Below are 24913 nucleotides of genomic sequence, written 5' to 3' on the forward strand. Positions count from 1 at the left end.
TTGCATTTTTAGTTTTCCACAGGAACAGTTTCCAAAAATATAAAACATGCTGGTCCGCTAAGGATTAAACGCTTGGTAGTTCAACTGTTAATAATATCTACACATTCATAAATCTTACGAAAAATAAAAAGCCAGTAAATCGGTCGTTTATCTTGGCACCAAATCATCTAGTCCAATTAAAAATCGTCGGTATATAACGTGAGTGGAGAAAATTCCAGGAATAGCCGGTCGTCATTTTTCAAAGTTCTTCCATCCCGTCCTCCTTTTGTCCCTTCGTTGCACCCTGCGCGTAAACGAGTCCCCCTCGGCTAAGCATTTCTCGGTGGCTACGGAAGACAAGTGGCGGAAAGACGTTTAGTCTCTTTTCTATCGCGAGAGCTACCACCCTTTCCGCCTTGTTCTTCCGCGTCCCCTTCCCCCCACGTTCGGTTCATCCAGGCGGGCATGTTTTATGGATAGGCTTCCAGAGCTTTCGCGGCGCCAGCTCTTTACAGATACACTGGCCACTTACTGTATCTCCCGCTGTTACGGGCTACGTAAACGTAAGTGAGATATTGGGACAGGAGCCGAACCCCCACGGAATTCGCCAGTGAATTATTCCGGAAGTCGGTGATGTGGTGATCCAATGACGCGGACAGAAACGTTCACTATCAGGGATGAAATGTGGGTCATAGAAAGTTACGGAAGCAGATACGAACCAATTCAGTCGGATTCTCTAATTAATTTCGCTTTTGTTCTGGCACGGTTATGTAAGGCAGTTTCTATGCAACAGTGGATCGATTGTCTTTCAATAATAAATGAAGCCGCGAAGTGGGTACAGCATACTGGCAATCATGTATGTTCGTAAGAGGGTGTCGGTGAAGGCTATATATTGGTATTCTGGGTTTAAAATTTATTTTAGTGAAAAATATATTTGTCGAGGTTAGGTGAGTTAATAATGGAGTTGGGACGGGGTGAAATATTAAATGTGAGGTAAGAAATTATTTATTCGTTTGTTGTTGGATAAAGGATGATAATGGAATTTTTAACAAGAAATTTCACTGATCATTGTTGTCACATAATAAGAATTGTATGATTTTTTCGATATGTTTGACGTCAATCCACGATGAATTTTCCAACTAATTTTTTAAATTACTATTTTGACAATGAATTGTCACATGAAAATGATAATAATGATTAATTAGCTCAGTCTTCTTAAGACAATATTCCTAAGTTTACAATTATAGATTTTGGATTTTTTAAAACAGGTAAAGCCATGTCATGCTAAAATGTTTCGTAGCCCGGCAGGTCCAAAATTGGCCAATTTATACCATTGTTCTTAGAAAACATCGGTAAATTGTTTAAGTTTCAATATAAAATTATTTTTTTATATTGTCTATTTTTCTATTTTTTACACAATATTGAAATAAAGTTGAACCAGTTTGATATTAAAACATGTCGAGGTAGGTGACAGAGTCTGTATTTGAGTATTAAAATGAATAACTAATAGTTAGTTTCAAAAATGCATTAAAAAAAATTTATTTTGAAAAAGTAATTTCTATATAATTTTTATTCCGTGATTAATTAAAAAACGTGTGAGTATTACCTAATTATTTCCGATTATATATCTCTTTTATGAAACCATTATATTGGTGGAAATGTTATGAAATCATTGATGGCATTAATGAACAGTTTCGATTTGAAATAAGTTGTCATAATTTTATGTTCTGATCTGAAATTCGTGCAGACCATTTTAAGTAAAAGTCGCACTCATTCCAAAGTGCATTACCCGCTGGGAAAGACTCAGTGAAAACGGTGAGCAGAATTTGTCGGTCACCGATGAGAATCACTTGTTTGAGTCATACCTGATGATGTAATCTCCGTTCTTATCGTTAACGACAAACAGGTGTGTCAGAGAGAAATTAATGATCCTATGGTTCACCAGGAACATCATCCTTTCAATATATTCAACACAAGCTCTCTCACAAAATAATAGATAAAATAATAGAAGCATAAGTTGCTTAGATGTAACATGAAATAATAATAATATTCAGTACAAATTCTTTTATTAAATTTTCACTGTCAATTTGATTTTTATAAAACAATAAAGTTGATTTGTTCCAAATTACAGTTTTTAAATTATTATTTGAAACTACTTTTTTTTACTAGCTAATTGGACTTTAAGTAAAGGTCAATATGTACATAATAACAATCAATATTGTAATAATATAATAATTATATTATTAGCAAAGCCAAAAACAAATAAATACAATAAATTTGTTTATTAGTTCCTTCAAACGAGAATAATTAATATTAATTGGTAATTTTCAGGCTTCCATACTTAAAGGTTAAACATTACATATTAATTGCATTAAACGCTCGGTAGTTCTACTGTTAAAGACAAAGTGAATTCGAGGGAACCTATGGTAACTTCCGGTACGTGAAAGGACCGGTTCACGTAACCGATATTTTTAACACTAAAGCTACCAGACAGGTCAAAATGACCTATTCCTGATTTCTTCTGTTACAATCGCTGAGGAGATACAAATGTTTCTCACAGAAACAACTAAATAACCTGATTTAGCAATGTACAAACAAAAAGATAAGCTAATGAAAATCTCAATAAATACACTTATAATATCTGCAAAAGAATAAAAGGGATTCAATTTGACTAATCGGTAATTCTTGTGTTAACCAATTCCCTTCATTTTACGTATTCAAGACTCAGTCGTTTCACCATGTTACCTGATTCGTCGACTTCACACAACCACATATAATGTCAGTGTGAGTATTTGATCTTTCCACGGGGTTTCCGCGAATTTCAATGATTTGTCTTGCGGAGGCGGCGTTTAAATTCCAAGTATGGTCGAAGTGGCCAGCGAAAGGAATTTGTCGTTCGCGAGGCGACTCTTTGGATGCAACTATTATGCGTCTTGCGGGACAACCATTACAAGGTGAATACAAACGATCTCCCGATGCCACTGGCATATTTCCCCTTAAATGAAGTTGTAGTTCGTAGAATAAATTGTTCACGACGATAGGCTTCTATTTGCTAGAAAAAGTAAGTATTTTGCTTAAGCCCTTACCTTATAATAAGGTATCAGACTCGTAATCAAGATTTTAAACAGAATTTAACAAGCATAAGTGTTACTAAATTCTTGTGAATTCGAATAAAATATTATTCTTCTATTGTCAATTATTATATTTTACAGTAAATATGAACATAAATTATGCCTAGGATTTTTCTCTTTTTTTTAAGAAATTATTAATGATAAAGTAGTTATGCCTATCATAGTTGGGAAATAAATCGTAAGGCAAGAGGTTAATACTAAAACTACTCATTATGTACTACTCCAATAATATCATTATGTATTATTAATAATATCACTCCAGTAATGTATAATAACAGTCAGAAACATTGGTTCCAATTTTCTTATTTTGCAATTCATAACATCATAAAAGCATTAAATATTCAAAATTAGTTAAGAAATGAGTTTCGCTTGTTTAATGTTATTAATATAAGCAGAAATGAAAAAAATGTACTCTTATAATTTTTATAAAAATTACATGTTAATTATATAGAATACTTGATAGTTATAATGAATTAATTGATAGTTATATTTTTTATAAGAATTACATATTAATTGCATCAAATACGAGATAGTTCTAATGTTAATAAACTTTGTATATTTTTGCGAGATATTAGTAAGATAGAGATAATATTTGTGTTGCAACACTAGTTAATGCAATTATGAAGATATAAAGGTTATGCGTTAAAATGAAAGAAATATTATAATTATAGCTTACGAATACTTAACTATTACAATTTTTTAATTATGTAAGCATTTACGCGTGCTCATTACTAACAACTAATAACCATTAAATTGAAAAGATTAGAAGTAAGTAAATAGATGCAGAATTCATAATATGTTAAATTATTATATTATGCTTAATTAGTTTTTTTATGCTGATAAACATATTCCAAACATTTCCTTAAATTACTTACCCGTTGTTGTGAACTCGAAGAGGGGTGACACGTAACAACAAAAATATTTGTCTCCTCTTCTAACGCTAATCCATTATGTAACCATAAGTGTACGCCGAAGACAATAGACTCCCGGATATATGCACATAGCATTAACTCCGCACGAGAATTAATCAGATAAAGCGAAATACGGTTTAAATAAAGAAGTCTTTAATTTATACAATACTTTATATAATAATTTCGCTCATTTCACCACTATTGTATTTCTGTTACTTAACCGCTATTGATACATGCTTTTATGATTTCTTTCTCATTAATATTTTAATTAGATTCTCTAAAGCACATAATTTAATTAACTTCAAAGCAACAGACAAGCATTTAATAACGGAAGAATTGCTCATAAATCAATCCCTCCATACACAGTTGTGCGTTTTAAGGCAAGTGCTTGGTATATTTTTCTAAATGTATTACAATTTAAAATTAACTTTACTTAGGTATTTATTATACTTTGAGAAGCTTTGTATTATTTTATTATCATTTTAATCTCTTCGATTGTTCAAATACTCGACACAATTTTCAATGTGCTATCCTCAACAAAATATATTCTTCTTCCTATATTTTGTTTTTAAAAATGATAATGAATATATAGATATGGTCAACTTTTTGTAACTTTGTTGTAGAATGTAACATAAAACTAAGAAAATTAAATTAGAAAATTCTTTAGGATTCGATGTGTTTTCAAGATTTTACTCTGTACGAACATTACAGATTAATATGTCACTTTAATAATTTGATTGATAACACGTGAAAAAGTAATAAAATTATATTTATATTCGTATGGATGAATCATTATACTCTAAATAAATATGGTAAATATTTATAAAATATGTAATTCGGTTTACTGGAATAAAATCGAATTATCGAGTTTGTATTGACATAAGACAGCAAAGGGTTAACTTTCTTTTACGAATTACCAATTAGTTACAAATTTTTAATATTTTAGTAAAATTTTAAGGTTATAAATTGTAATTCACAATACAGTACACTGTTTGCTTATATCAAAATATGTGTCTGTATAATTTAATTTTATATAGGGTATCTGTAGAACTGTTCATATTTGGAGTCAAACAGAGATTATTTAATATTGCATCTGAAGTATTTTATTTTACAAACACTTTTGTACTCTACAACGTATTTGGTATTTTACAACGCTGTCTTTTATCTGAAGATCTTAAACAATGAACTATATCATTGTTTTGCTGATTTTCTTTATCTGACAGAGACTTATTGCTGAATTTATTATTATTACCAATAACATTAATACGATGTCGACTAAATAATATTATTTTTCGTCTAAGAGACACTTTAACAGCAGATCATTGAATTATTAACCAAAGATCCTTTTCATTTCACTCTCAACTGTTTAACTAGCATTTCGAATACCACTTTTCTGATACATAATATTATAGAACAAATAGAAAAAAAGAAGTATTATCAAAAATAATCGATATGTTATCACTATAATCCGACGTAACATGAAAATTACAAAGCTCTATTATGTGAAAATGGTAACAAAATAATTAGGTATTTAAATGTACTGATAAGGAGAAACTGTTGTACAAACGTTAATAATTATTATATATAATTTTTCTTGTCAATGGAAATGAAGGGACAAAGGAAAACCACAAGGAAGTAATCGTTACCTATTATTTCTTAGAGATGAGTATTTCTAAGATATGTGATCTTAAATAATACAAAAAATATAAATAAATAAATAAATAAATATATATATATACATAAGTAAATATGTAATCGCACAAAAAACCAGACAAACTGTTTTGATTATCTAACATAATAAACTGAATAAATTTTCACAAAACATTAACAAGAATTTTTGTTTTCTTTGATACACCTGACCCTCGATTTACGCGAATATCCATTCCACGCGGATTCGTTTTACATGAACGAAAATCCCGTAAATAAAGCCTGTTGGTACAAGAGAAAACAAAATATTGGAGAGAAAAGCTGGTATAAGTTTTAGAAATACATATTTATTTCATACAGCTTAACAAAATAAATAATAATAATAACATTTCAGAAAACAAAAGTATATTTTATTCGCTGTTACTAAATCCAGATCGCGTAAATTGAGATCGCGCGTAAAAACTACCGCGTAAATAGTGTTCCAATTTACCGCGTAAAAAAGAGGCTCGCGTTAAAAAGGTCCGCGTAAATCGAGGGTCAGGTGTAATTTATTATGTGATAACATAAAGCAAAAACTGACCTTGAAAATCCTTAACCTACTAACGAGGTGATTTTTCGAACAATATTCTAACAGACAAAAATAATGTGGAATAATTACGATTTATTCTGCAATGATTACAATTATAATTTAATCCTTACCACTGATACCATATATTATAAATAATAATTAAAGAATTATAATATTCATTACTAAAATAATTTATGTAAGAAAAGAAAACTTCACTTGTACATAAACTTAAACAACCGCAAAGGATTAATATACTTTCTTACGTCCATTATGACATTATTCAATACTAGATAAATGAATAAGGAAACAAAAACTCAGTGGAAAAATAAGGTAGAATAAAACTGCCGAGTATACTCGTCATCCCCAGTCAACAAGTTTATTTTATAAACACGTGAACAAAGGAACGCGCTTAACATTAGCAATCGGCACGAATCGCAGCGATAATCCCCATGACAGTCGGTAGTCGATACCGATTAAATTTCAGAAATGCTATGGTGTGCGCGTATTCGGGGGATGATAGGTGTTCGGCCATTTCCGTCGTTGCTCGGCCGCGCTCGGGTTCAGCTACACCGCCCGGATCCGTCAGTCTCGCGCACAACTCCGTGGTGAGAGTATACGTTCTCTCCTCTCGTTGCTTGCCTACGCGGAAAAAATCGATTGTATCTGTGTTAAATGCCGAGCGCCGGACCGATATTTTGTTCGCGTTAATCGATCGACAGGGGATCGGGTCGGTGAATGAATAGTGCGTCGAGTCGATCCAATCAGTGAGTAACGATCAGTGCCGAGGAGTCGTTCGTGATCGATCCTTGTGTGTTGTCCTGTCTGTCAAGGTGTTTTCCCCCGTTCACTCGCCAGGATATTATGCTACCGATCGTGTGTGCGGCAAGACCGTTTTGACTCGAGGGCCACTCGACTGTAGATTTCCAGTAAGATGTTACCGCAAACGCCTGACATCATCCCGACGACACTCAATCAGGTAGGCGAACATCTCTCGGGTACCGGCCGAAATGCTCCTCTCCTCGTGACCTTCAACCTGAACGTGTCTACGTCTCTTTACACGCGTATTTCACGCTTCTACGACGATGAAAAAAAAACGGCGCCGTCGTACGCGCTGTTTACGTTTTCCTTATGTATATTGCGACCGCTAGCCCGGCCGAATGCGAGATACATTTTTCATTCTAATTTCGCAATGTAAACTCGTTTCGTCGACGCGGAGAAATTCGTGGAACGACTCGCCGTGACTCGCCACTTTTTACTGAAGCTTTTCGGGCAGACGCGCGTTCGTATATGCCGTGAAAGCGACACGAACCGCGGTTCGATTTTATCGATTCGCTAGCGTAACAAGTTCAGACCGGTAACCGTGATCCGTGTACCAATTGGTGAACGGTGCGGTCGGATATCGTTGAAGTCCTACGTTTTCGATTATACCGGACGTTGCTCTGTTTTCAATGAATTTTATCGTTTTTATAGGAAAAACTGATTCAATGGGGATGGGGCATTATCGAATTGAAAATAAAGTTGTTATTACGATGCTATCGAGGTGTTGGAACAGCACGCCACTCCTGTCAAGATGGCGTGGAAAAGACAAATATTTGATGTTCTTACTTATATACCCGGGTTCGAGAACATCCTTTTGCGGGAACAGAAAGTTCGTTGTGCGCCGCGTTTCACGTTGTGTCAATATTACACGGTCGCATGCAGGCTTGTTCTCAACTAAATAAACGTACCCGGTGCGCGCCATCGAACGACAGGTTGGGTCTTCGATAATGCATCGCACGTCGATTAATCGAATTCCGATGGCTGGATCATTTTAAATGTCAGATCCCGCCGGTTGAGTTGTTTACTGCTCGTCTGCCGGTGTGAACTTAGCCGCATGAAGGACCGCGCTGGGTGGAGAACACCCTGAATCGTACTCGTACCGCTATTCAGGTTAAGGTTAAGTGCCGGAAAAATTTCAACTTATGATTCATACGGTTTAAAGACACGCTATTATGGATCGTTTTTGGAAGAGTAAAACTTGTGTTTATTTATAGAAAATTGTGCTTGCATTGATTAAATTTATGTTCTTCTTTTATTTTGTTGTATTAATAGATATCTGTAAGCGAAATGGGTCATTTTTTATGAATTACAAACTACGTTTATAAATTTTTTGCAATAATAAGTTTATAGTGACAAGTATTTTTCGTTTTCGTCATTATTTGATTTAAGAATTTGTCTTAAGCAAAAGAAAATTAGTCAAAATACGCCAAAATGTTAAATATGAACCTATGATTTTTTTTAGAATCACTTGATGTATTATACATTATATTCTACTAAATTTTTATAAATAAAATATTGATGTATATATTTGTAAAAGAAGCAGAATTATATTTGTAGTTTTTCAATTATAGGAAAAAAGTAAATTCTTGAATTTTAAGCTAACTTAAAAATGTTTCGTTAAAGTTAGCTTAAAATTAACAGCTAAAAATGTTTCGTTAAACTGTTCCTTAGTTTTTGCCACAAACATGAATAAAATCTCGCAAAGATTGTTAATCACAGAATGATCGTTATTAGTAATTTTTATTTACAAAATTTTGGACATATATTCTCTTATTTTGAAAAGAGAATAAGCAGTAATGTTTAGAAATCAAATCTAAAACTTTAAATTTATATTATATAGGTCTGAAGGTACCTTTATATGATGCAATTACAATACTCCAAACAGTTATATAAGAAATCGTTAAAATAAGTACATATTGAAATAAAATTGAACGTCACATTTGGCTCTGCACAGGTCTGCAAAGGGTTAAACACCTAGCTCATTAAGCACTGAAACAATCAGATTTCACAATTGCGACAATTACAAAATTGATCACACCTTTTAGTACTCAATTTAAAATTTAAAGTACACGGCGTGTAGTACGGCAGATTACAGTTTGTCCAACTGAAATAGTCAACATAAACAAAACATTCACGAACTAAGCACTACGATTGGCTGATGCGTACTGTGTATTGTTCGGTAGAAGAGTCCTAGAATGAATACCGATCTCATTGGCCAGCTTTCATCTTTTCTCATCTTATTTTCAGAAATTTGCTATCCGTTAGAAAACTAATTTGCTACTTGTCAATACAATTACACACAATCAGTCAAAACCACGAACAAAACACATAGCGGAAAACCTCTGTTATCCCTATGTCGTCCCGAAGCTCATCTCCTCAGTCGCACCTGAGTTAGCTATTGCACATTTTTGTTCCCGTTTATTGCCACGTTTCGTTCGACAGACTATAATGTTCAAGGTCACCCGATGTGAGAGGAAAAGCGTAACAAACTCCTAAAACATATGGAAGACGAGTCGAGTAACGGCTAAGGTCGCAGAGTCCTGTTGGAACTCCGCTTTCATTGTGTACCAGATCCTCCTTACTGACTTTTGTTTCTGCCCCCGTGTAACCTTGACCATTACCATGCCGTGTATCGTTGAATTCGTCCTAACCACCGCTTTCGTGCAACATAAAGAGAAGCAACACGTTGACTGTTTCGAGGGTCACCGGTGACCGGTGACGGACTTTCCATTTGCCACGCGTGTGTCATCAATCATCAGTCGTATCAAATTTTAAATGGCCAGATTGAACGAGTGCAGATACTTTTCCCGGAGTTGAAACGCTGAGAAGTATTTAACACGTGCATATTTTATCGATAACTGGCTATATTCAAGGGATTAAACTGTCCCCCGGGACGTTTGGATAAAAAATTCGATGGAATATCTTTGAATTTATTAGAGTTAGGTGATATGTAAAAAATTTCTTTGATTCAGAAACATGCTATAAATTCATCTGTTTTTTTCCTTTATTTTTCTTGTAAAATATTGATTCATATTAGAAAGAAATTGTATTACGAGTACTATAATATATTGAGACAAAAATTAAAGAGATAAATATATTTCATTGTTCTGTAATTTTTCGAAATTAGTCATGACATTCATGTTTTTCAATTTGGCAAGTTTTAGAGTATTATACAATCGTTCAACAAAACAGATCAATAAACAGGCCAACAAACTTTCCTCTCAAATAATAGAAATTTTTGTAATTCAGTTATTTTTAATGTTAACAAAACATTCAGTCAGTATCACTGATTTGTTTGGAACTGGCTATATTTTAATACCTTCTTTTAATTAAGGTCTCTCTGATTTTCGAGATTCATGACATGTGATTTTTGATATGTACAAAGAGTAACTGTGTAGAAGTCTTCATTTAAAAGCGAATGAGAATAATGTTAACAGCAAGAGAAAATTTAATGTAAAAAGTAATATTTAGTGAATACGTCTTTAACAAATAATAAATGTCTATATTCCATAATTATTACTGAAATGACATTTCAGTTTCAGTCACCTTAGTAATGTGAAATGACAAAGAAAGTAAAAAGCGAAATAAAAACCTTATTTGCTCAATGATTTACATAAAACTTTATTTCAATTAAGCTATATTTCAGAGTGAAATCGAGAGAGGGGATGACGTAGCAAAGAAAATTAATGCAGTATTTATTTATGCATTTCACGCAAAAAGAGCACGAGTGTTTTAATACCGTTCTTGCATTCTGCAGTAAAATTGCGCACTGTGAAAGCACAAAAACGAATATAACCCGTGAACAAAATCAAATGGAGTATATGTTTACATGACTACCTTTTTCAACTCCTTTCAGCTTAGTTCATCTATACATTGAAAATAGTAGAAAATTTGTAACAAAAATGTAAAATAGGAATATGTATATACTATGTTAACGCATTGTACTCCAATATCCATGTAATTTAATACATATGTATTTGATTTAAAATTATAAAATTCAATATTTAATATTAATTCTTGTATAATGCATCAATATTTGAAATTTGGGTAAAGAAAATCTTTACTCTGTAATTTATGTATAATTTCTTATTAAGTTACTTTCTAAACATATTATTTGTATTTGTTCAGAAAATATTGAATATTTCTAATAAAATACTTTTGGAGTATAAAGGGTTAATAATGGTTTTTTACACCGTCCTCAAATACAAAAGTACCTTCAAAGAATGAGAACGGGACTAAGTGGGAACAGAAACTAAACAAATGTAATGGTGTCAAAAAAATGAAAATGTCAATTGTTTTGGAGAAAATCCTAGCACATTTAATTTATTATGCCATCTCCTTCCATCTCTAAAGTAAGTAGATATTCGCATATTACACGGACTACCTTTGTTTTTAACAAATAAAGTATTAATAACAGTAGCAATAATATTGATAATAACAATAATGAAATGTTAATAATGTATTATAATATTAACACTAAACGTACCGGCACTTTATATAACACCTATTCCTACCGTAACTGGTCAAACAACTGGTAATAAAATAAAGGTAAACAAATTAACACTGAAACTACCGAGAAGTTACATTACCTTTTCGAAATTTCTCTATAGAAACTCCAACCGTACATCTACCGAGACTTTAATTGATTTATAATTCAGTTTACGTATTGCTAAACCAATTTCTTTAATAAATACCTAGAGAAACATCTGTCATCTTTTTAATAATTGCAGAAAGAAGAAATCAGGAATGTTGACTCGTTTGGTAGTTATAATGTTAAATGATACATTTTTCGTAGTCAAAACAAACAAAAGGGAAGACAAAAATTGAAAAACTGATTGATTGGACAACATAAGAATTCATATAAAGTTGAATGGGTGAAATGCAGAGTTTTTAATCAAATTTTAAAATCGGTCGTGGTATGTTTAGTACTAAATTAATACTAACACAAACCTAACTCAAATGACTAACCAAGACAACGTTCACTAAGGACACAAAGGTGGTTCGTATAATACGTGAGTCCTCTAAAGTAAATCTCAAAATACGTGAATCTGCGGATAGGTCAAGGGTCTAATAACACGCAGTCGCGTCGTTATCGTCACGTGGTTTTCCCCCAAAAGTAGTCAGCCGCTTTTCCCGGTATTTCGGATGACTCCGAGAGCACCACCTACTACTTCCCCGGCTACCTAAGTACCTACCTACTCGGCGATATTCGTTCTCTTCGCAGATTCGTCGGACTTCCAGGACATTCGGTTCAAGTTTATCGTTCGTGGAAGGTGCGTGACGTACGCCGCCAGAGAATTCTTACTTAAGGCGAGTCTTATCGATTGTTTCGAAAGCCGACATCAAACGGCCGACAGTCCGTGCATGCCCGGATAAGAGAATTTATTCTCAAAATAAAATAATCGCGTGTCCTTTGCAACGATTCGAGCAGCCGGCTAGAGGGGACTGGCTGCACCGTGTCCCCGAATGCGAGAGATGCCTCGCGTTACTACGATATTATCTTGCATAGTTCTGCCGCATAAGCACACCGCTGATATTCTAAGCGTGCACGTTTTTACGCACCGGTGAAAGCAAATTATGGAAGAGGTTACACGGAGCATGGTAACCGGGACATGTGTTTCGAAATATTTTTTTCACCAGTTGACTGCGTTTGACGAGTATATATTTCATTGCTTAACTGTATTGCGTGCACAATGGCAGATTTTTTAAACTAAATTCCACAGTTAACTGGTTAACACTTTGACTGCCGTGTTTTTTTTGTTTTTTTTAAGTTTCCTTTGTATAACAATATAGATATTTATAAAAAGGTGCAAATAAAACTACTAATAGAAACGCCTCTGGAGTGCAAAGGGTTAAATAAGATAAAAATAAAAAAACCAGCATTTATTACAATTTTCATTTCTAATGCTTAAAGATATCAATTAAACAACAAAGTGCTTGTAATCTGGTTTTTCAAAGATAATCCCAAAAAAATTTACATAAGGTTAATTAAATTAACGTTCGCCTGTTGCAAAATATCTAGCTATAACTTACGTTAACTTTCTAATTCATTTTTAGGTATTTCCTTACTTCTTCTATTTCTCCACATGTTATAAATTTTTATTATGCTCTATCTATTTCTGGAAATTCATATCTAATTGCTTGTTAAATTCGTTGAATGAAGTTGTAGAATGTAAAGCTGCTAATTAGAGCATGCTATAACTGACTCATTTCAATAGTTTTCATGCATCACGCTTTTTGGACCTACGCTTAGAAAATAAACGAAATCACGATTTAGAAGACCAATTATTTAAATCATACGCTTAACTGTCAGCTTTGCATTGCTGTTTCCTTTTTATCCTTGATATTAATTGCCGTTTAAGATACTAGCGGGAGTGTCTACAGAGAAAGATATACTATCGTAGCCATTCATTGCCATTTACGGAAACGTTGAGGCTGTTGCTCAATAACTGGAGGTAAAACGAATACGTTAAAATTGTTTGCAGAAAATTCCTTCCTCCTGATACAAACGTACTGTCTAGCTTTTCTAAAGTGAGCAATACAGTCTTTAAAGTTCAGTAGGATTATTCTTCGTAGTAAGACACAGGTTGGTTACTTTATATTGTATAAAACATACCACACAGTTTCTTTCTTACTTAATAATATAAATTAACTGCTTAATGATAAAAATAAAGTAGAATATAATTTTTATATTTCAAAAAATATATTATTATAAATACTATCAATATATGTAAAAAAAGTTTTAAAAAAATAGTGCCTCGAAGCAAAGTTCAACTTTTTCGTTTTTTTTTGCAAATTTAATAAACTGTTAATACTTTTTATTACAATACTATTTTCTCAAAAAAAAAATTGTAACAACAAAGTTTGGCATGAATTAATACCATTATTGATGATATTATTTTTAACACCGATTTACTAAGATATCGTTTATATAATCATAGTCTGTTTGTAAGTTCCGCTGAAGAAATTGATTTTACAGTGCACCTGTATGCGAAAATACATTGATTTCAAATAGATCCATCTGGTGGAATGACATAACTGCTGCGAAGAAACGTAGTAACTTCTATAACCTGAAAATAAATATAGACGCGAACCTTTGTTTATTGTTTTATTGAATTCTTTGAGTGAATTCGTTTCTGCAGGTATCGACGGTTAGCAAAGCATTATTGCGGCCGCCCGAGGCCACTGAAGGTCGGTGTCTTGTTTTATACTTGTAGTTTCTTCACTTTATGTCGGTGCTATTCCACTGATATTTCTTAGGGAGTTACGTTACCCGCAGCAGCGAAAAATACACCAATAGATATCTATTTTTTTGCACGAAGAATAGTATCTATAGGATTTTTTTAAATCTTGCGACGGATTTAGTTGTAAAATAAAATTATTTAACCTTTAAGTATGGAAGATCGAAAACTACTAATTAATGTTAAGTATTCTTGCTTGTAACAGCTAATAAACAAATTCGTTGTATTTATTTGTTTTTACTTATTTAAATATCTCTACATAGCAATAGTATCAACTATATAACGAAAATTTCGCTGGTTTCAAAATTCACGACATTTTATATAGAAGTCTGTGAGACACGTCCATACTTAAATATTAATTAATAGAGTTATTAACTGTCATTACTTGATGATCTTTACTTTTCCAAATACACCATCTTATTTTTTTAACACGACAGCTGTTGAGCAAGCCATTCATCAAGATTCCATAAAGTTAAAGAAATTAACTTAATCCTTGCCCCAGGGTTTACTGGGGATTTAATAATAATGCTCCATTTGAGTTCAAAGAAACTGAATGACATTTACATTTGTTAACCCTTTGCATTTGACAATATTTTTCACTATAAATATTCAATATTCCTTTATGAGATATTAATGATATTTTTTCCAACTAATATAAAGAAAAATTTGGTATAATCTGAAGCAAAAGTATTTTATTTCAATGTTCCATGTGTTCCATGGTACATTTCTACGAAATTTGATACTGAATATCATATTTTATAATTTTGCTGAGTTATGTCATGTGACGATTGGCAATCGAGTGCAAAATTAAATATAGTTAAACTATATTTGAAATCTTCGCCACGAATCTCACGCTTTATTATAAGGCAAAAAGTTAATTGAACAGAAACTGGAAATCAAAATTTTTCACGATGATCTCTTAATTTTCTTGCACTTTATAAGCCCAATCAAAATTCAGTTACTTCGATGTCCTCGTGAATATTAATGTTTGAATCTATATAGAAAAGTGTATCATCTGAATTCGATTGACATGGCAATCAATCTGTTAATTGCTACAGTAAGAAATTATTTATACGTTTTTCTGTAACTTTTTAAGCACGTACTGCAATTCCTTCTAGAAATCCATTCATTCGTGCATCCGTTGGGTGGACTTCAATAAATCTACGATTCGTCTTGTGAAATTCTATGACAGCATGCACGTCGGTATCAAGTGACATTGTTTACGTTGCTGGTATTCCCTTTATCGTTGTGTAGTTTCGTCATGCGCGTTTCATGCGAATATCCGATCCCAGCAAAATGCGTTCACTGTCTGGAATTCGTAGGAGTTTCGAATAACCCAGCGCGACAGTGACAAGATCACGAGATAAAGAGAGTAGTATAATCGATACCCCGATCGCCGGAACTCCACGAAGGAATTCGTATCGTGAAATTAATGCCTCATGTCCACGATGAATCGCATATTCATCCGATATTGCTTCGAACGGGAAACAGGGTCAACGTTTGAAATTTCAAGAGAATCGGGGATCACGAATGGCACTTTAGGTATTTAGATTTTTAACAACGTAGACAGTAGGGTCACGTTTTATTTGAAATGAGGGTAACAAATCAGAATGATACCTTTATTCATGAAGGTAACAAATCAGAATGAGAATAATTGTTTGAGTGAGAAGAATGCATCAGGCTGATAATTATTTCAATGGAAATCATAGATCAGAATGACAATCGTATCAATGAATATAATGAATTAGAATGACAGTTGTTTCAATGAAAATAATAAATTGGAATAACAATTGTTTCAATGAATATAACAGTTCAAAATGACAATTATGTTAATGAAACTAACAAATAAGAACTATTCAAAAATAATTAAAAACCTGATTCTGAGTATTTTTAGGTAGTTATTTTCAAAAATTTTATTTGTTAAATGTATAATTAGTTTGAATAATAATATAAAATAAAAGATATCGATACTGTAAATGTAGAAACAGTTGTAGGAATAGAATTTAAAAAATGGAATAAAATTTGTCCTCATTTTTGAGTCCGTATTTAACTGTTTGCAGGATTAGATGTGTAAATATTAATGAGTAATATCAATGTTATAATAAGTGCTAATAATACGTAGTATAGATATTATATAACAGTTTTATTCTTTCACATTCACCGAATGAGTCACATACACATTCGATATACAAAAAATATTAAAAATAATATTTATTTATTTATAATTATATACAGCAGTGATCAATTACATAGAATAGTATTGGCTAAGACAGGCATGAAATTTTTATTTTACTTTAAATTACGCATTTTAAATAATTTTTGTGATTATAGTTCGATAAAACATCAAATCAATTAAATTTTCATTTTAAGAATGTGTTCATATCTATCATAGTTTTTGAGACATGTTTTTTTCGTAAAATTATATTTTTAGTTTTTCCGGCACCAGTACGTTTGTTCAATTATTCTCATTTATTCATGTCCTTACTTCTTCAAGGATACTTTCGAATTTGACTTAACACCTTAATAAAACACGATTTCAGCAGTATTAGCAGTGGCCCGTGATTATTCAGATTTAGCACAGCATTCTCGAAGATAAAAACACCAAAAATATTCAAGAACATTCCAGTTTTATGTGTTGAAGAACTTTAATTATACATTAACTAATGAACTTTAATTAACTTTTCTGTATATTTACACCTGATCTTGCTAATCATTCACGTATAATAATATTAACAAAAAAGAAGAATTCTTAATTCTTCTATATCCATCTTCATTTAAAAACACATCAATTAATGATATTGACGTATCAATAAAAAAGTAGATAAAAATAGTATTTATTTTGAACCCAAAATAATTGAATGACATTTAATTTGCGTAACTGCCGTTTGAGAACTTCCTCGCGAGTTTAATTCCATATTATATGGCAACGGATTAATTAAAATTTATCTTACATGTTCTTACAGTTATATTTCTTTTTTTTTAAAGAAAAAATTTGTTACATTTTTCTTATTTTAAAATGCAGGTTCTATATTGTAGATTTTGACTGAAATGTAAACTAGAACTTTTCTAAAATATTGCTTCTGTTATATTGTTATATAACCTCAGGGACATGGGAGTTCTAGTTCCAATGGTCAAAGCAAAGAATGTACTATCTTTTTTCTCATTTTCTGAAAACACTGTGATGGCCTGTACTTACTCTTTGTGTCATATTTATTATTAATTAATTATAATATATCCACTGTGAAATTCTAACATAACTTTCGTGTTTAGTCACATTATTTCTTGATTTTGTTCTACTTTTTAGTTCTACTTTGTTCTAGTATCTAGAACTACGAAGTTCTAGATTTTACTTTCTAGTTTGGCTGAAAAATTCTATTGTTTCTAAAATATAGATTGTTCACACTCATATTTAATCATTTCATTTGGGATTTAATCCCTTTTTTATGTTCTTGAAGCTTTAAAATTTGATTTAGAAACGTGCACTTTCTTTTGTTCATTTATCTTCATATCAATTCTTATATCGTCTGATCAATCAATTGTTCAATGTTGTTTGTTTATAAATTCTTTCTTTCTTTTCCTTTTTCACTGAGAAAAATTAATTATCTTGTTTACATTTATTTTACAACCAATTATTGCGATTTACTTATGATAGAAATATGTAATAAATATCTCTAAATTTTAGTGTCAATTTTGCGATGTTTGCTTGATAACGATCTAAGGCAAGGTAATAAATGTACATTGTCCTGCAGTTATAGCTGGATAAAATTAGATTGCATACGTGTAGAAAGAAAGCAATGAGTACTGAAGAAATGCACTTTTGCTCCGAGATATCAATCACGTGTGAGAGATATTATTCCAAGCTAAGTGGTTAAGCGGCATAGCAATTTTTTTATTACCAGAGTCTAGTATAAGCCAGAAACATGATATTGGCTATATATACAGCTATGAATTTCTTCGGTTCTAGTTATGAGAAGTTAATTGTTCTTAGTGGTTTGGCCACGTGACCGTGAGATTATATCTCAAATTGTTTATAGTTCTCGTGTGTATTAAAGACTTTGTAACTGTGGTTACATAAGAAAATCACTTAAATTGCTTTTGCAAAAAATGTCATTTTACATTTCAGTCAACATGTAAAAACTGGAAATCTATATTTTTAGATAAGGCAAATGTAGTAAGGTTTATAGCTTCTTCTTATAAAAATAGAAATATAAGATTATAAATAACTATTATTAGTTACAAATGAATGAAACTTTCAGGCGTGATGTATTTGAAATGGAAAACATGTGATTTTAAGGCGTTCTGTTTTGCAGCTACAGATATGTATCTTGAAACTGATCGGAGACGTATCAATACGCCTTTTATTGACTAAACGTTATTGACCGGAGATATTTTTAGAGTGCAATGCGATTAAAATCGTCTATATGCAGTTTGTTACAGTCTTAAGAAATATTAAAACGTAGTAGTAAAAGATGTTTGAGATAAATATAGGTATTATGATTTTAAAAAGTTATTGGTAGTTACAGAAGGATGTTTTAATTTCACGCGTGAAAAATCACTTGTCACTAGCGTTTGTTTAAGGACAAGTTCAGCTGTCATCAAATTATTAATCATAGATCGTAATAATAAAAAGCAATGTTTGCAAGAATGATGTTGGAGTTCATTCTTTTGTTACATGTTTAATTCTTTGATTTCAGTTGATAATTCTGAGGAAATGTTAATAAATAAATGAATTATTAATGTAAATTTATTTTAATGTTGTAAATTACCTTTGTATGTCTTCGACACCCACATACTAAACATGTTTAAATACTGATAAAGTTTCCATATATAACAAAAATACAAAAAGAATCGTTATTATTATACGTTTCTCTAATTTTTCAATAATATTTTAACTTTTAATCAAATTGCAAAGCTGTCAAATGCACTTAGCAAAACTTCTTTGTCATTAATAATAATTTACTAGATGAACAAGAAGAATTCCATGTTCATTTTAAAATCACGTAGTACATTCAGAAAATATTTAGTTCAAACTAAAAGAACCAAACGAAATTTACATTTGTGGAATTCGATTTGAAATATTTTAAGGCATTTATTTTATTTACCAGTTAGCTGCGTTTGACGAATATACCCGTCATCCTAAAGCTTGAAATGATACTAATTCTTTCAACGATGGATTCTTTATTTTTTAAATAAGCATGTAATTCTTCTTTGTTCTGCTTTGGTTTTTCATTAAAATATACCCTAAATGCATTCGTCCTGATTTTCGAAACTAAATTCTACAGTTAACAGATTAACTCCTTGCACTATGATTTTTTTCTGAACTGTGACCAATTTAACTACTTTGTTATTCATAATTTATTAAAAACAAGAGAAAATTCCAGTCTTATTCTATGTCAACGTGTCCTCTAAGCTATATTCATTGATAGCAGAAGGATAATATGTAATTTGCATTCAGACAAATTGAATAATATTTATGTTGTTAAATTCTATTTAAAATCTTCACCCCTGAAGTGTCTGAAGAGTCTGACGCGATATTGTAGGGCAAGGGGTTAATAATATCTAATGTCGACCTTGAAAAATAGTCCACTCAGTCACAGGTTATAAAATAAATCAAAAGTGACTCAACATCGGTTCAAAGACAGTAAACATTCTATATATGCTTTCAATCCATCGAAAGCGTATCTTCGCGTTGCAAAGATTCATCAAGCAAAACGGGGAGCGATAGCGTGTCGCTATTCGGTTATTAATAATCGATACAGGAGAAAGATAGTGGGGAAAGAAGAAACTGAACATTAGTATTCCCGTCGCGGAAAAGAGCGAGGAACTTTAATGATGTGGATTCGGTATTCTTCGAGCGCGTGCTTTGTGTTAACGATCACGTTATGTGTTAACGATGCCGCTCTCGACCTCTCGTCACGAATACCGTGACTTCTGCGGTATCGCGGTTTTGTTGGGCTTTAGGTACTTCGCCGATGAAAAGCGTATGCCTCTTTTAGATACCTACCTACAGGGTGTTCTCCTGTTAAACGACCAAAGTTTACAAGTACCTGTTATCTACGATTGGAAAAAAGAAGCCGGTGTTACGTAGAGTTCTGTTACATTTACTGCTACGTTTATATGGAAATGTATCTCGCGTATTGCATTTCGTTAACACGAAATTTCTTATTTCTTTAGTTTGCCTCAAAGATTTATAGCCTTTGTATAATAATAATTATTTTGACATAACAAATATAAGTGGTATTAAAATAAATTATTAACCTGTTGACTACTACTGCAGTCACCGATGACGAGAACTCCCAAATTACAAGAAAGTAATTATAACTTCTAAGGTAACCGATGTCGAATAAAAATAACTGATAAATTACTAAATAACAGTGTAATATAGAAATTGTGATAACAATAATTAATAATTCTTCTTTTTTATCTTTGATAGGGAAAGAATAAGTGATACATAAAACACTAATGTTTTTCGATCAACGTATTAATGATTTGGCATCTCGGTACTGATGCTACACTATTCTCTATATAGTTACTTATGTTACTTAGTATTTTTATCCGACATCAATTTTCTTATGGTAATTGCTTTCAAGCAATTTGGAAGTTCGGTCATCGGTGACCACTTTGGGAGTTAACGTGTTAATGAAGGATGGTTATAAGTAGCCATTTAACACATTGAGTGCTACATGGGCCATCGCTGAGTCACTTTCCACTTAGATCGTTTTGCTAATTTGCCAGGAGAGATTTCGCTCTGTATCACAGGTTCTTAACACGTTGATTGCCACAAGAATTTCGAGCGTTTTGTATATTATTACTTATTCTTTTGTAACAAAGGCAAATTGTATTAGAATCAATTATTAATGATTTGGTACAATATTTCTTAAGTCATACTATTATTTAGTTGTATGACTAAGTATTTTCATGTATCACCAATTTCTTCACTGTAATTGCTTCCAAACAATTTGGAAGCTCCAGTCGTCTACCGTGGCAATCAACATATTCATTTTTTCGAAATCACAGAATACTTATGATTATAAGTAGACTGCTGATAACTTTGCAAATTTAAATGTTTGCAAATGCAATTAGACAAATATAGGTATAGTGGAAAATAATTTTCCCTATAAAATACTACAAACAAATAATTAATGTAGACGTAATGAACAGATATTAAGTGCAATAAATAGATATTACATGACGTACTGTCTACTCGTTGCAACTCGTTTATAAAAGAAATATTATTTCTGTGCATAAACCTCAGCTACAACATTAGAACATTTACTCCGGAGACACCCCGTACGTAACAATTAAATTCTTCGTTTCCTCGGTATCTATCAGAATAGAATGTCTCTGATTGTTCAGGGCTTCGGCCGCGGGAAATATGGAAACTTCGATATTTCTGCAGATTCGTTGCGAAATACGTTTGTCGATCCTTATCTTTCTATTAACCGATACATTCGACGTGAATAACGAACATCGATTCCATTGATTCCCTTTCGAGATACAGTAAGATTAATAGCTCGATTAACCCTTCGTGACACATAACTATCTCTTTGAAAATGTTTAAAGAAGATTTGAAATATTGTAACAAGACATAATGAATACATATTTTTACAATTCGAATTCATGTATTATTTCAAGATAATAATACTTATATATATAATTTAAATAATAGAAAAATGATGTGTTTGTTGCAAGCTGCAAACACTTCGTCAAAAAGGGTTAACAAAGCCACTATTTTTCATGATCTAGATCGTTCAAAGTTTTGGTCATTCAATAATTTGAATTCTTGGATTATCCCTACCTCAAAATATATACAATTGAATTTTATGAACATGTTTCGAAGAATTTCTTGTCAAATATGATTTATTTGGACTATTAATCGTCCAATTAAGTCGGATGATCGAGGTTCTACTGTATATACCTTGGTATTTCTTTAATTCGTTCTGACTGAGTAATTTTGTAAGAAGTATATACCAATAGGGAATTGAACGATCTAAGTTGGAAAAATCGGTAATCCTCACGCGCTAAAGATTTTTTAAGCTGATTTCTCCCTTGATGGCAAGGAGAAATTAGACACGACGATCTTCCGACGAAAATTTGAGAAGTAAAGCCACAGAATGTGTAAATGGTCACGTCTCTGTCACAACTTGGTTCCGTAAATTATACTGGAACGATAAGTGGATTAGGTTGGTAATACCGATCATTAGGGACATGGATCGATCGTACAGGGTGATTCAAAAGCAAGGAAGAATTAGGAGATCTGACCAGTATTCTAAAATAATAACAAATTTTGTTGTTCATTTCGTTGTAAATTAAAGATTTAATGCATTATTTTCAGAAATTATATTTCGTTTATCGGAAAATGAGGAATTATTTATAATATTTACAGTTTATAAAATAAAATATATTTCACATTTCTTAGTTTTAATAGTTTTATTAGAACTTCTTCCATTACATTGTTATCTCTTCTTCATTTCAACAAGCAGCAATATTTTATTTTATCCGCTTTATTATCCATTTCATACATTCTTTGCAGCCTTACGAATGATGAGACTTCTTTGTTTCAAACTATTGTACTGCATCATAATTAAACTTTATTCTCTCTTTAGATAACCGGTTTTTCACAATGAAGTTCTCATGAAAAAAGGAGTCACTTCAACGAAAAGAACGTAAAACACTCTCAAGTGATACCTTCATTTGAATCTAGATTAGTAATTCGAGCAATTATATCGAGCATAATTAAGAAATAAATCATAAGGGAAGGGGTTAAAATTGCGAGCCCTTAAGGGTTAAATAGTTTAACATATTTCTTTAACTGGTTAATTTGTCGATTCTGGTTACAGACAGTTTCACTAAATTATCACGTCAATCATTTCCCCGACACTTTATCGCCGACGAGTCGTTACTCCGATTACATTGTAGCATTTATCATCCATTAGCCAGCACTTTCGTGTTCAACGGTTATCGCCATCCCTCCATTTCATCGAAAGAATCGCATTACGTTCTCATTAAGAGGAACATCGTGTTACGGATGAAGAGATAGTCCGAGATTCGGAATACAATCGCTTTAGCTGTCTAACATCCAAGCAACAAGCTTTCGTGCTAAATGAAATTTTACGATGTCATCAGCAAGAGTACACTACAAACAAAAAATCTAAAACGAATCTAAATGAATTAATTGTAAATATATAGTAGGGGTTTTCTCGCCAAACAGGTGTTTTACTTTAATTAAACGTTATATACACGATTACAATAAATTCTTTATTTATACGCTATGAAGTGTGTTAGAAATATTCAAAAGTGCGCGTCGAACTTTAAAACATTTATTGTTTGTTTTATGAATTGATAACAGTTCTGTTTCATATTGTTTTTGTGTCTCTCTGAATTTATTAAAATGGAATTTACCTGTTTCAAAATTTTTCTTGATACAGTTTATTAAATGATCATCCAGTTTGAATAATTAAATGAAGTTTATTTAAGAAAATGCTTTGTGTTATCAAAATGTGTTAACCCATTTGTATCATTAACGTAAATATGCGCACAATTTCGCTGGCCATTATCATTAGAGCACACGTACTGGCGACTGCGAACGGATTAAATAATTTGTCAGGGATACTTGCGATTCTAATAACAGTGCATAGGTATTTTAAACCTATAAAACGAAGGTATATTGTTTCAATAACTTCTGACGAGTGGCAATATTGAAATTTGGTGATATTCGTAAATTTTTCATATGATGTAAATGGGTTAAAAGGAACTTGAAATTGGAGATACAACACGACCTCGATTAATCGAATCGATATTTTCCTTTACGTAGATTGTTCAGAGTTTTCGTTAAATTTTAACTCAATCATCTGGATCTTTCAGAATGTACCTCGGAATATATAATTTTGCAAATATATTGTAAAAAATTCCTTTTCAAGCCTACATTTATCTTGACTATTAGTCGTCTAATTAAATCGGATAATCGATGTTTTATTATAATATAGTATTATATATTGAAAAAGGAATTATTAATGACCGAAATTATTAACATCCAAAATTATTATTATTGAACATTAATATTAATCGAAATTATTATTAACCGGAATTTTTATCAACTGAAATTATAATGAACCGGAATTATAATAAATCGAAATTATTATTACTCGAAACTATTATTACTCGAAATTATTATTAACCATAAGCGTGCACAGGGGTGGTCTTGCCGTTCGATTTTCAGTTGAAATGCTCCCTCTCTCCTTATCGTTCCACATCCCTCCCCTGGCCCGTGTGCCTTGTCGCTTTAATGCGTTTTAATTTACCGTTATTTGCACTTGTGGTTATCTCACGCCGCGGAGAAAGGCGAACGCGAGAAGCAAGAGGCCGAACTTGCTTCCCTTCTCTCATTTTACGAACACTAAGCCCTGGTGGGGCGCGAACATACATTTAAACCGCGCGGGGATTCCTACTTACTATCGTGACTGCAGTAAACCTGAGACATTGACAGGTAATTCTTTAATAGACTAGATAAATTATACTGTTCGTCGCGTTGTAGTTGGGATGAGGTACAACTGTTGAAGTTATTAAGTGATTGTAGACGCCGGACAAGAATGATGCGACATTATAAATATTCAAACA

General features: G+C 32.1%; 1 protein-coding gene across 1 annotated transcript in view; it reads left to right on the forward strand.

Annotated features, from left to right (window-relative positions):
- The first annotated feature begins 6822 nt into the window (after positions 1-6822).
- p130CAS (Serine_rich_CAS and FAT-like_CAS_C domain-containing protein p130CAS) overlaps positions 6823-24913 on the forward strand; it is a 191693-nt gene continuing 173602 nt past the window's right edge. The window contains exon 1 of the mRNA XM_031970481.2: positions 6823-7212. Coding sequence (XP_031826341.1) covers positions 7168-7212 — 45 coding nt within the window. The 5' untranslated portion in view covers positions 6823-7167. The remainder of the gene's footprint in view (positions 7213-24913) is intronic.

The sequence above is a fragment of the Nomia melanderi genome, chromosome 7 (assembly GCF_051020985.1).
Source record: "Nomia melanderi isolate GNS246 chromosome 7, iyNomMela1, whole genome shotgun sequence".
Lineage (NCBI taxonomy): Eukaryota > Metazoa > Arthropoda > Insecta > Hymenoptera > Halictidae > Nomia > Nomia melanderi.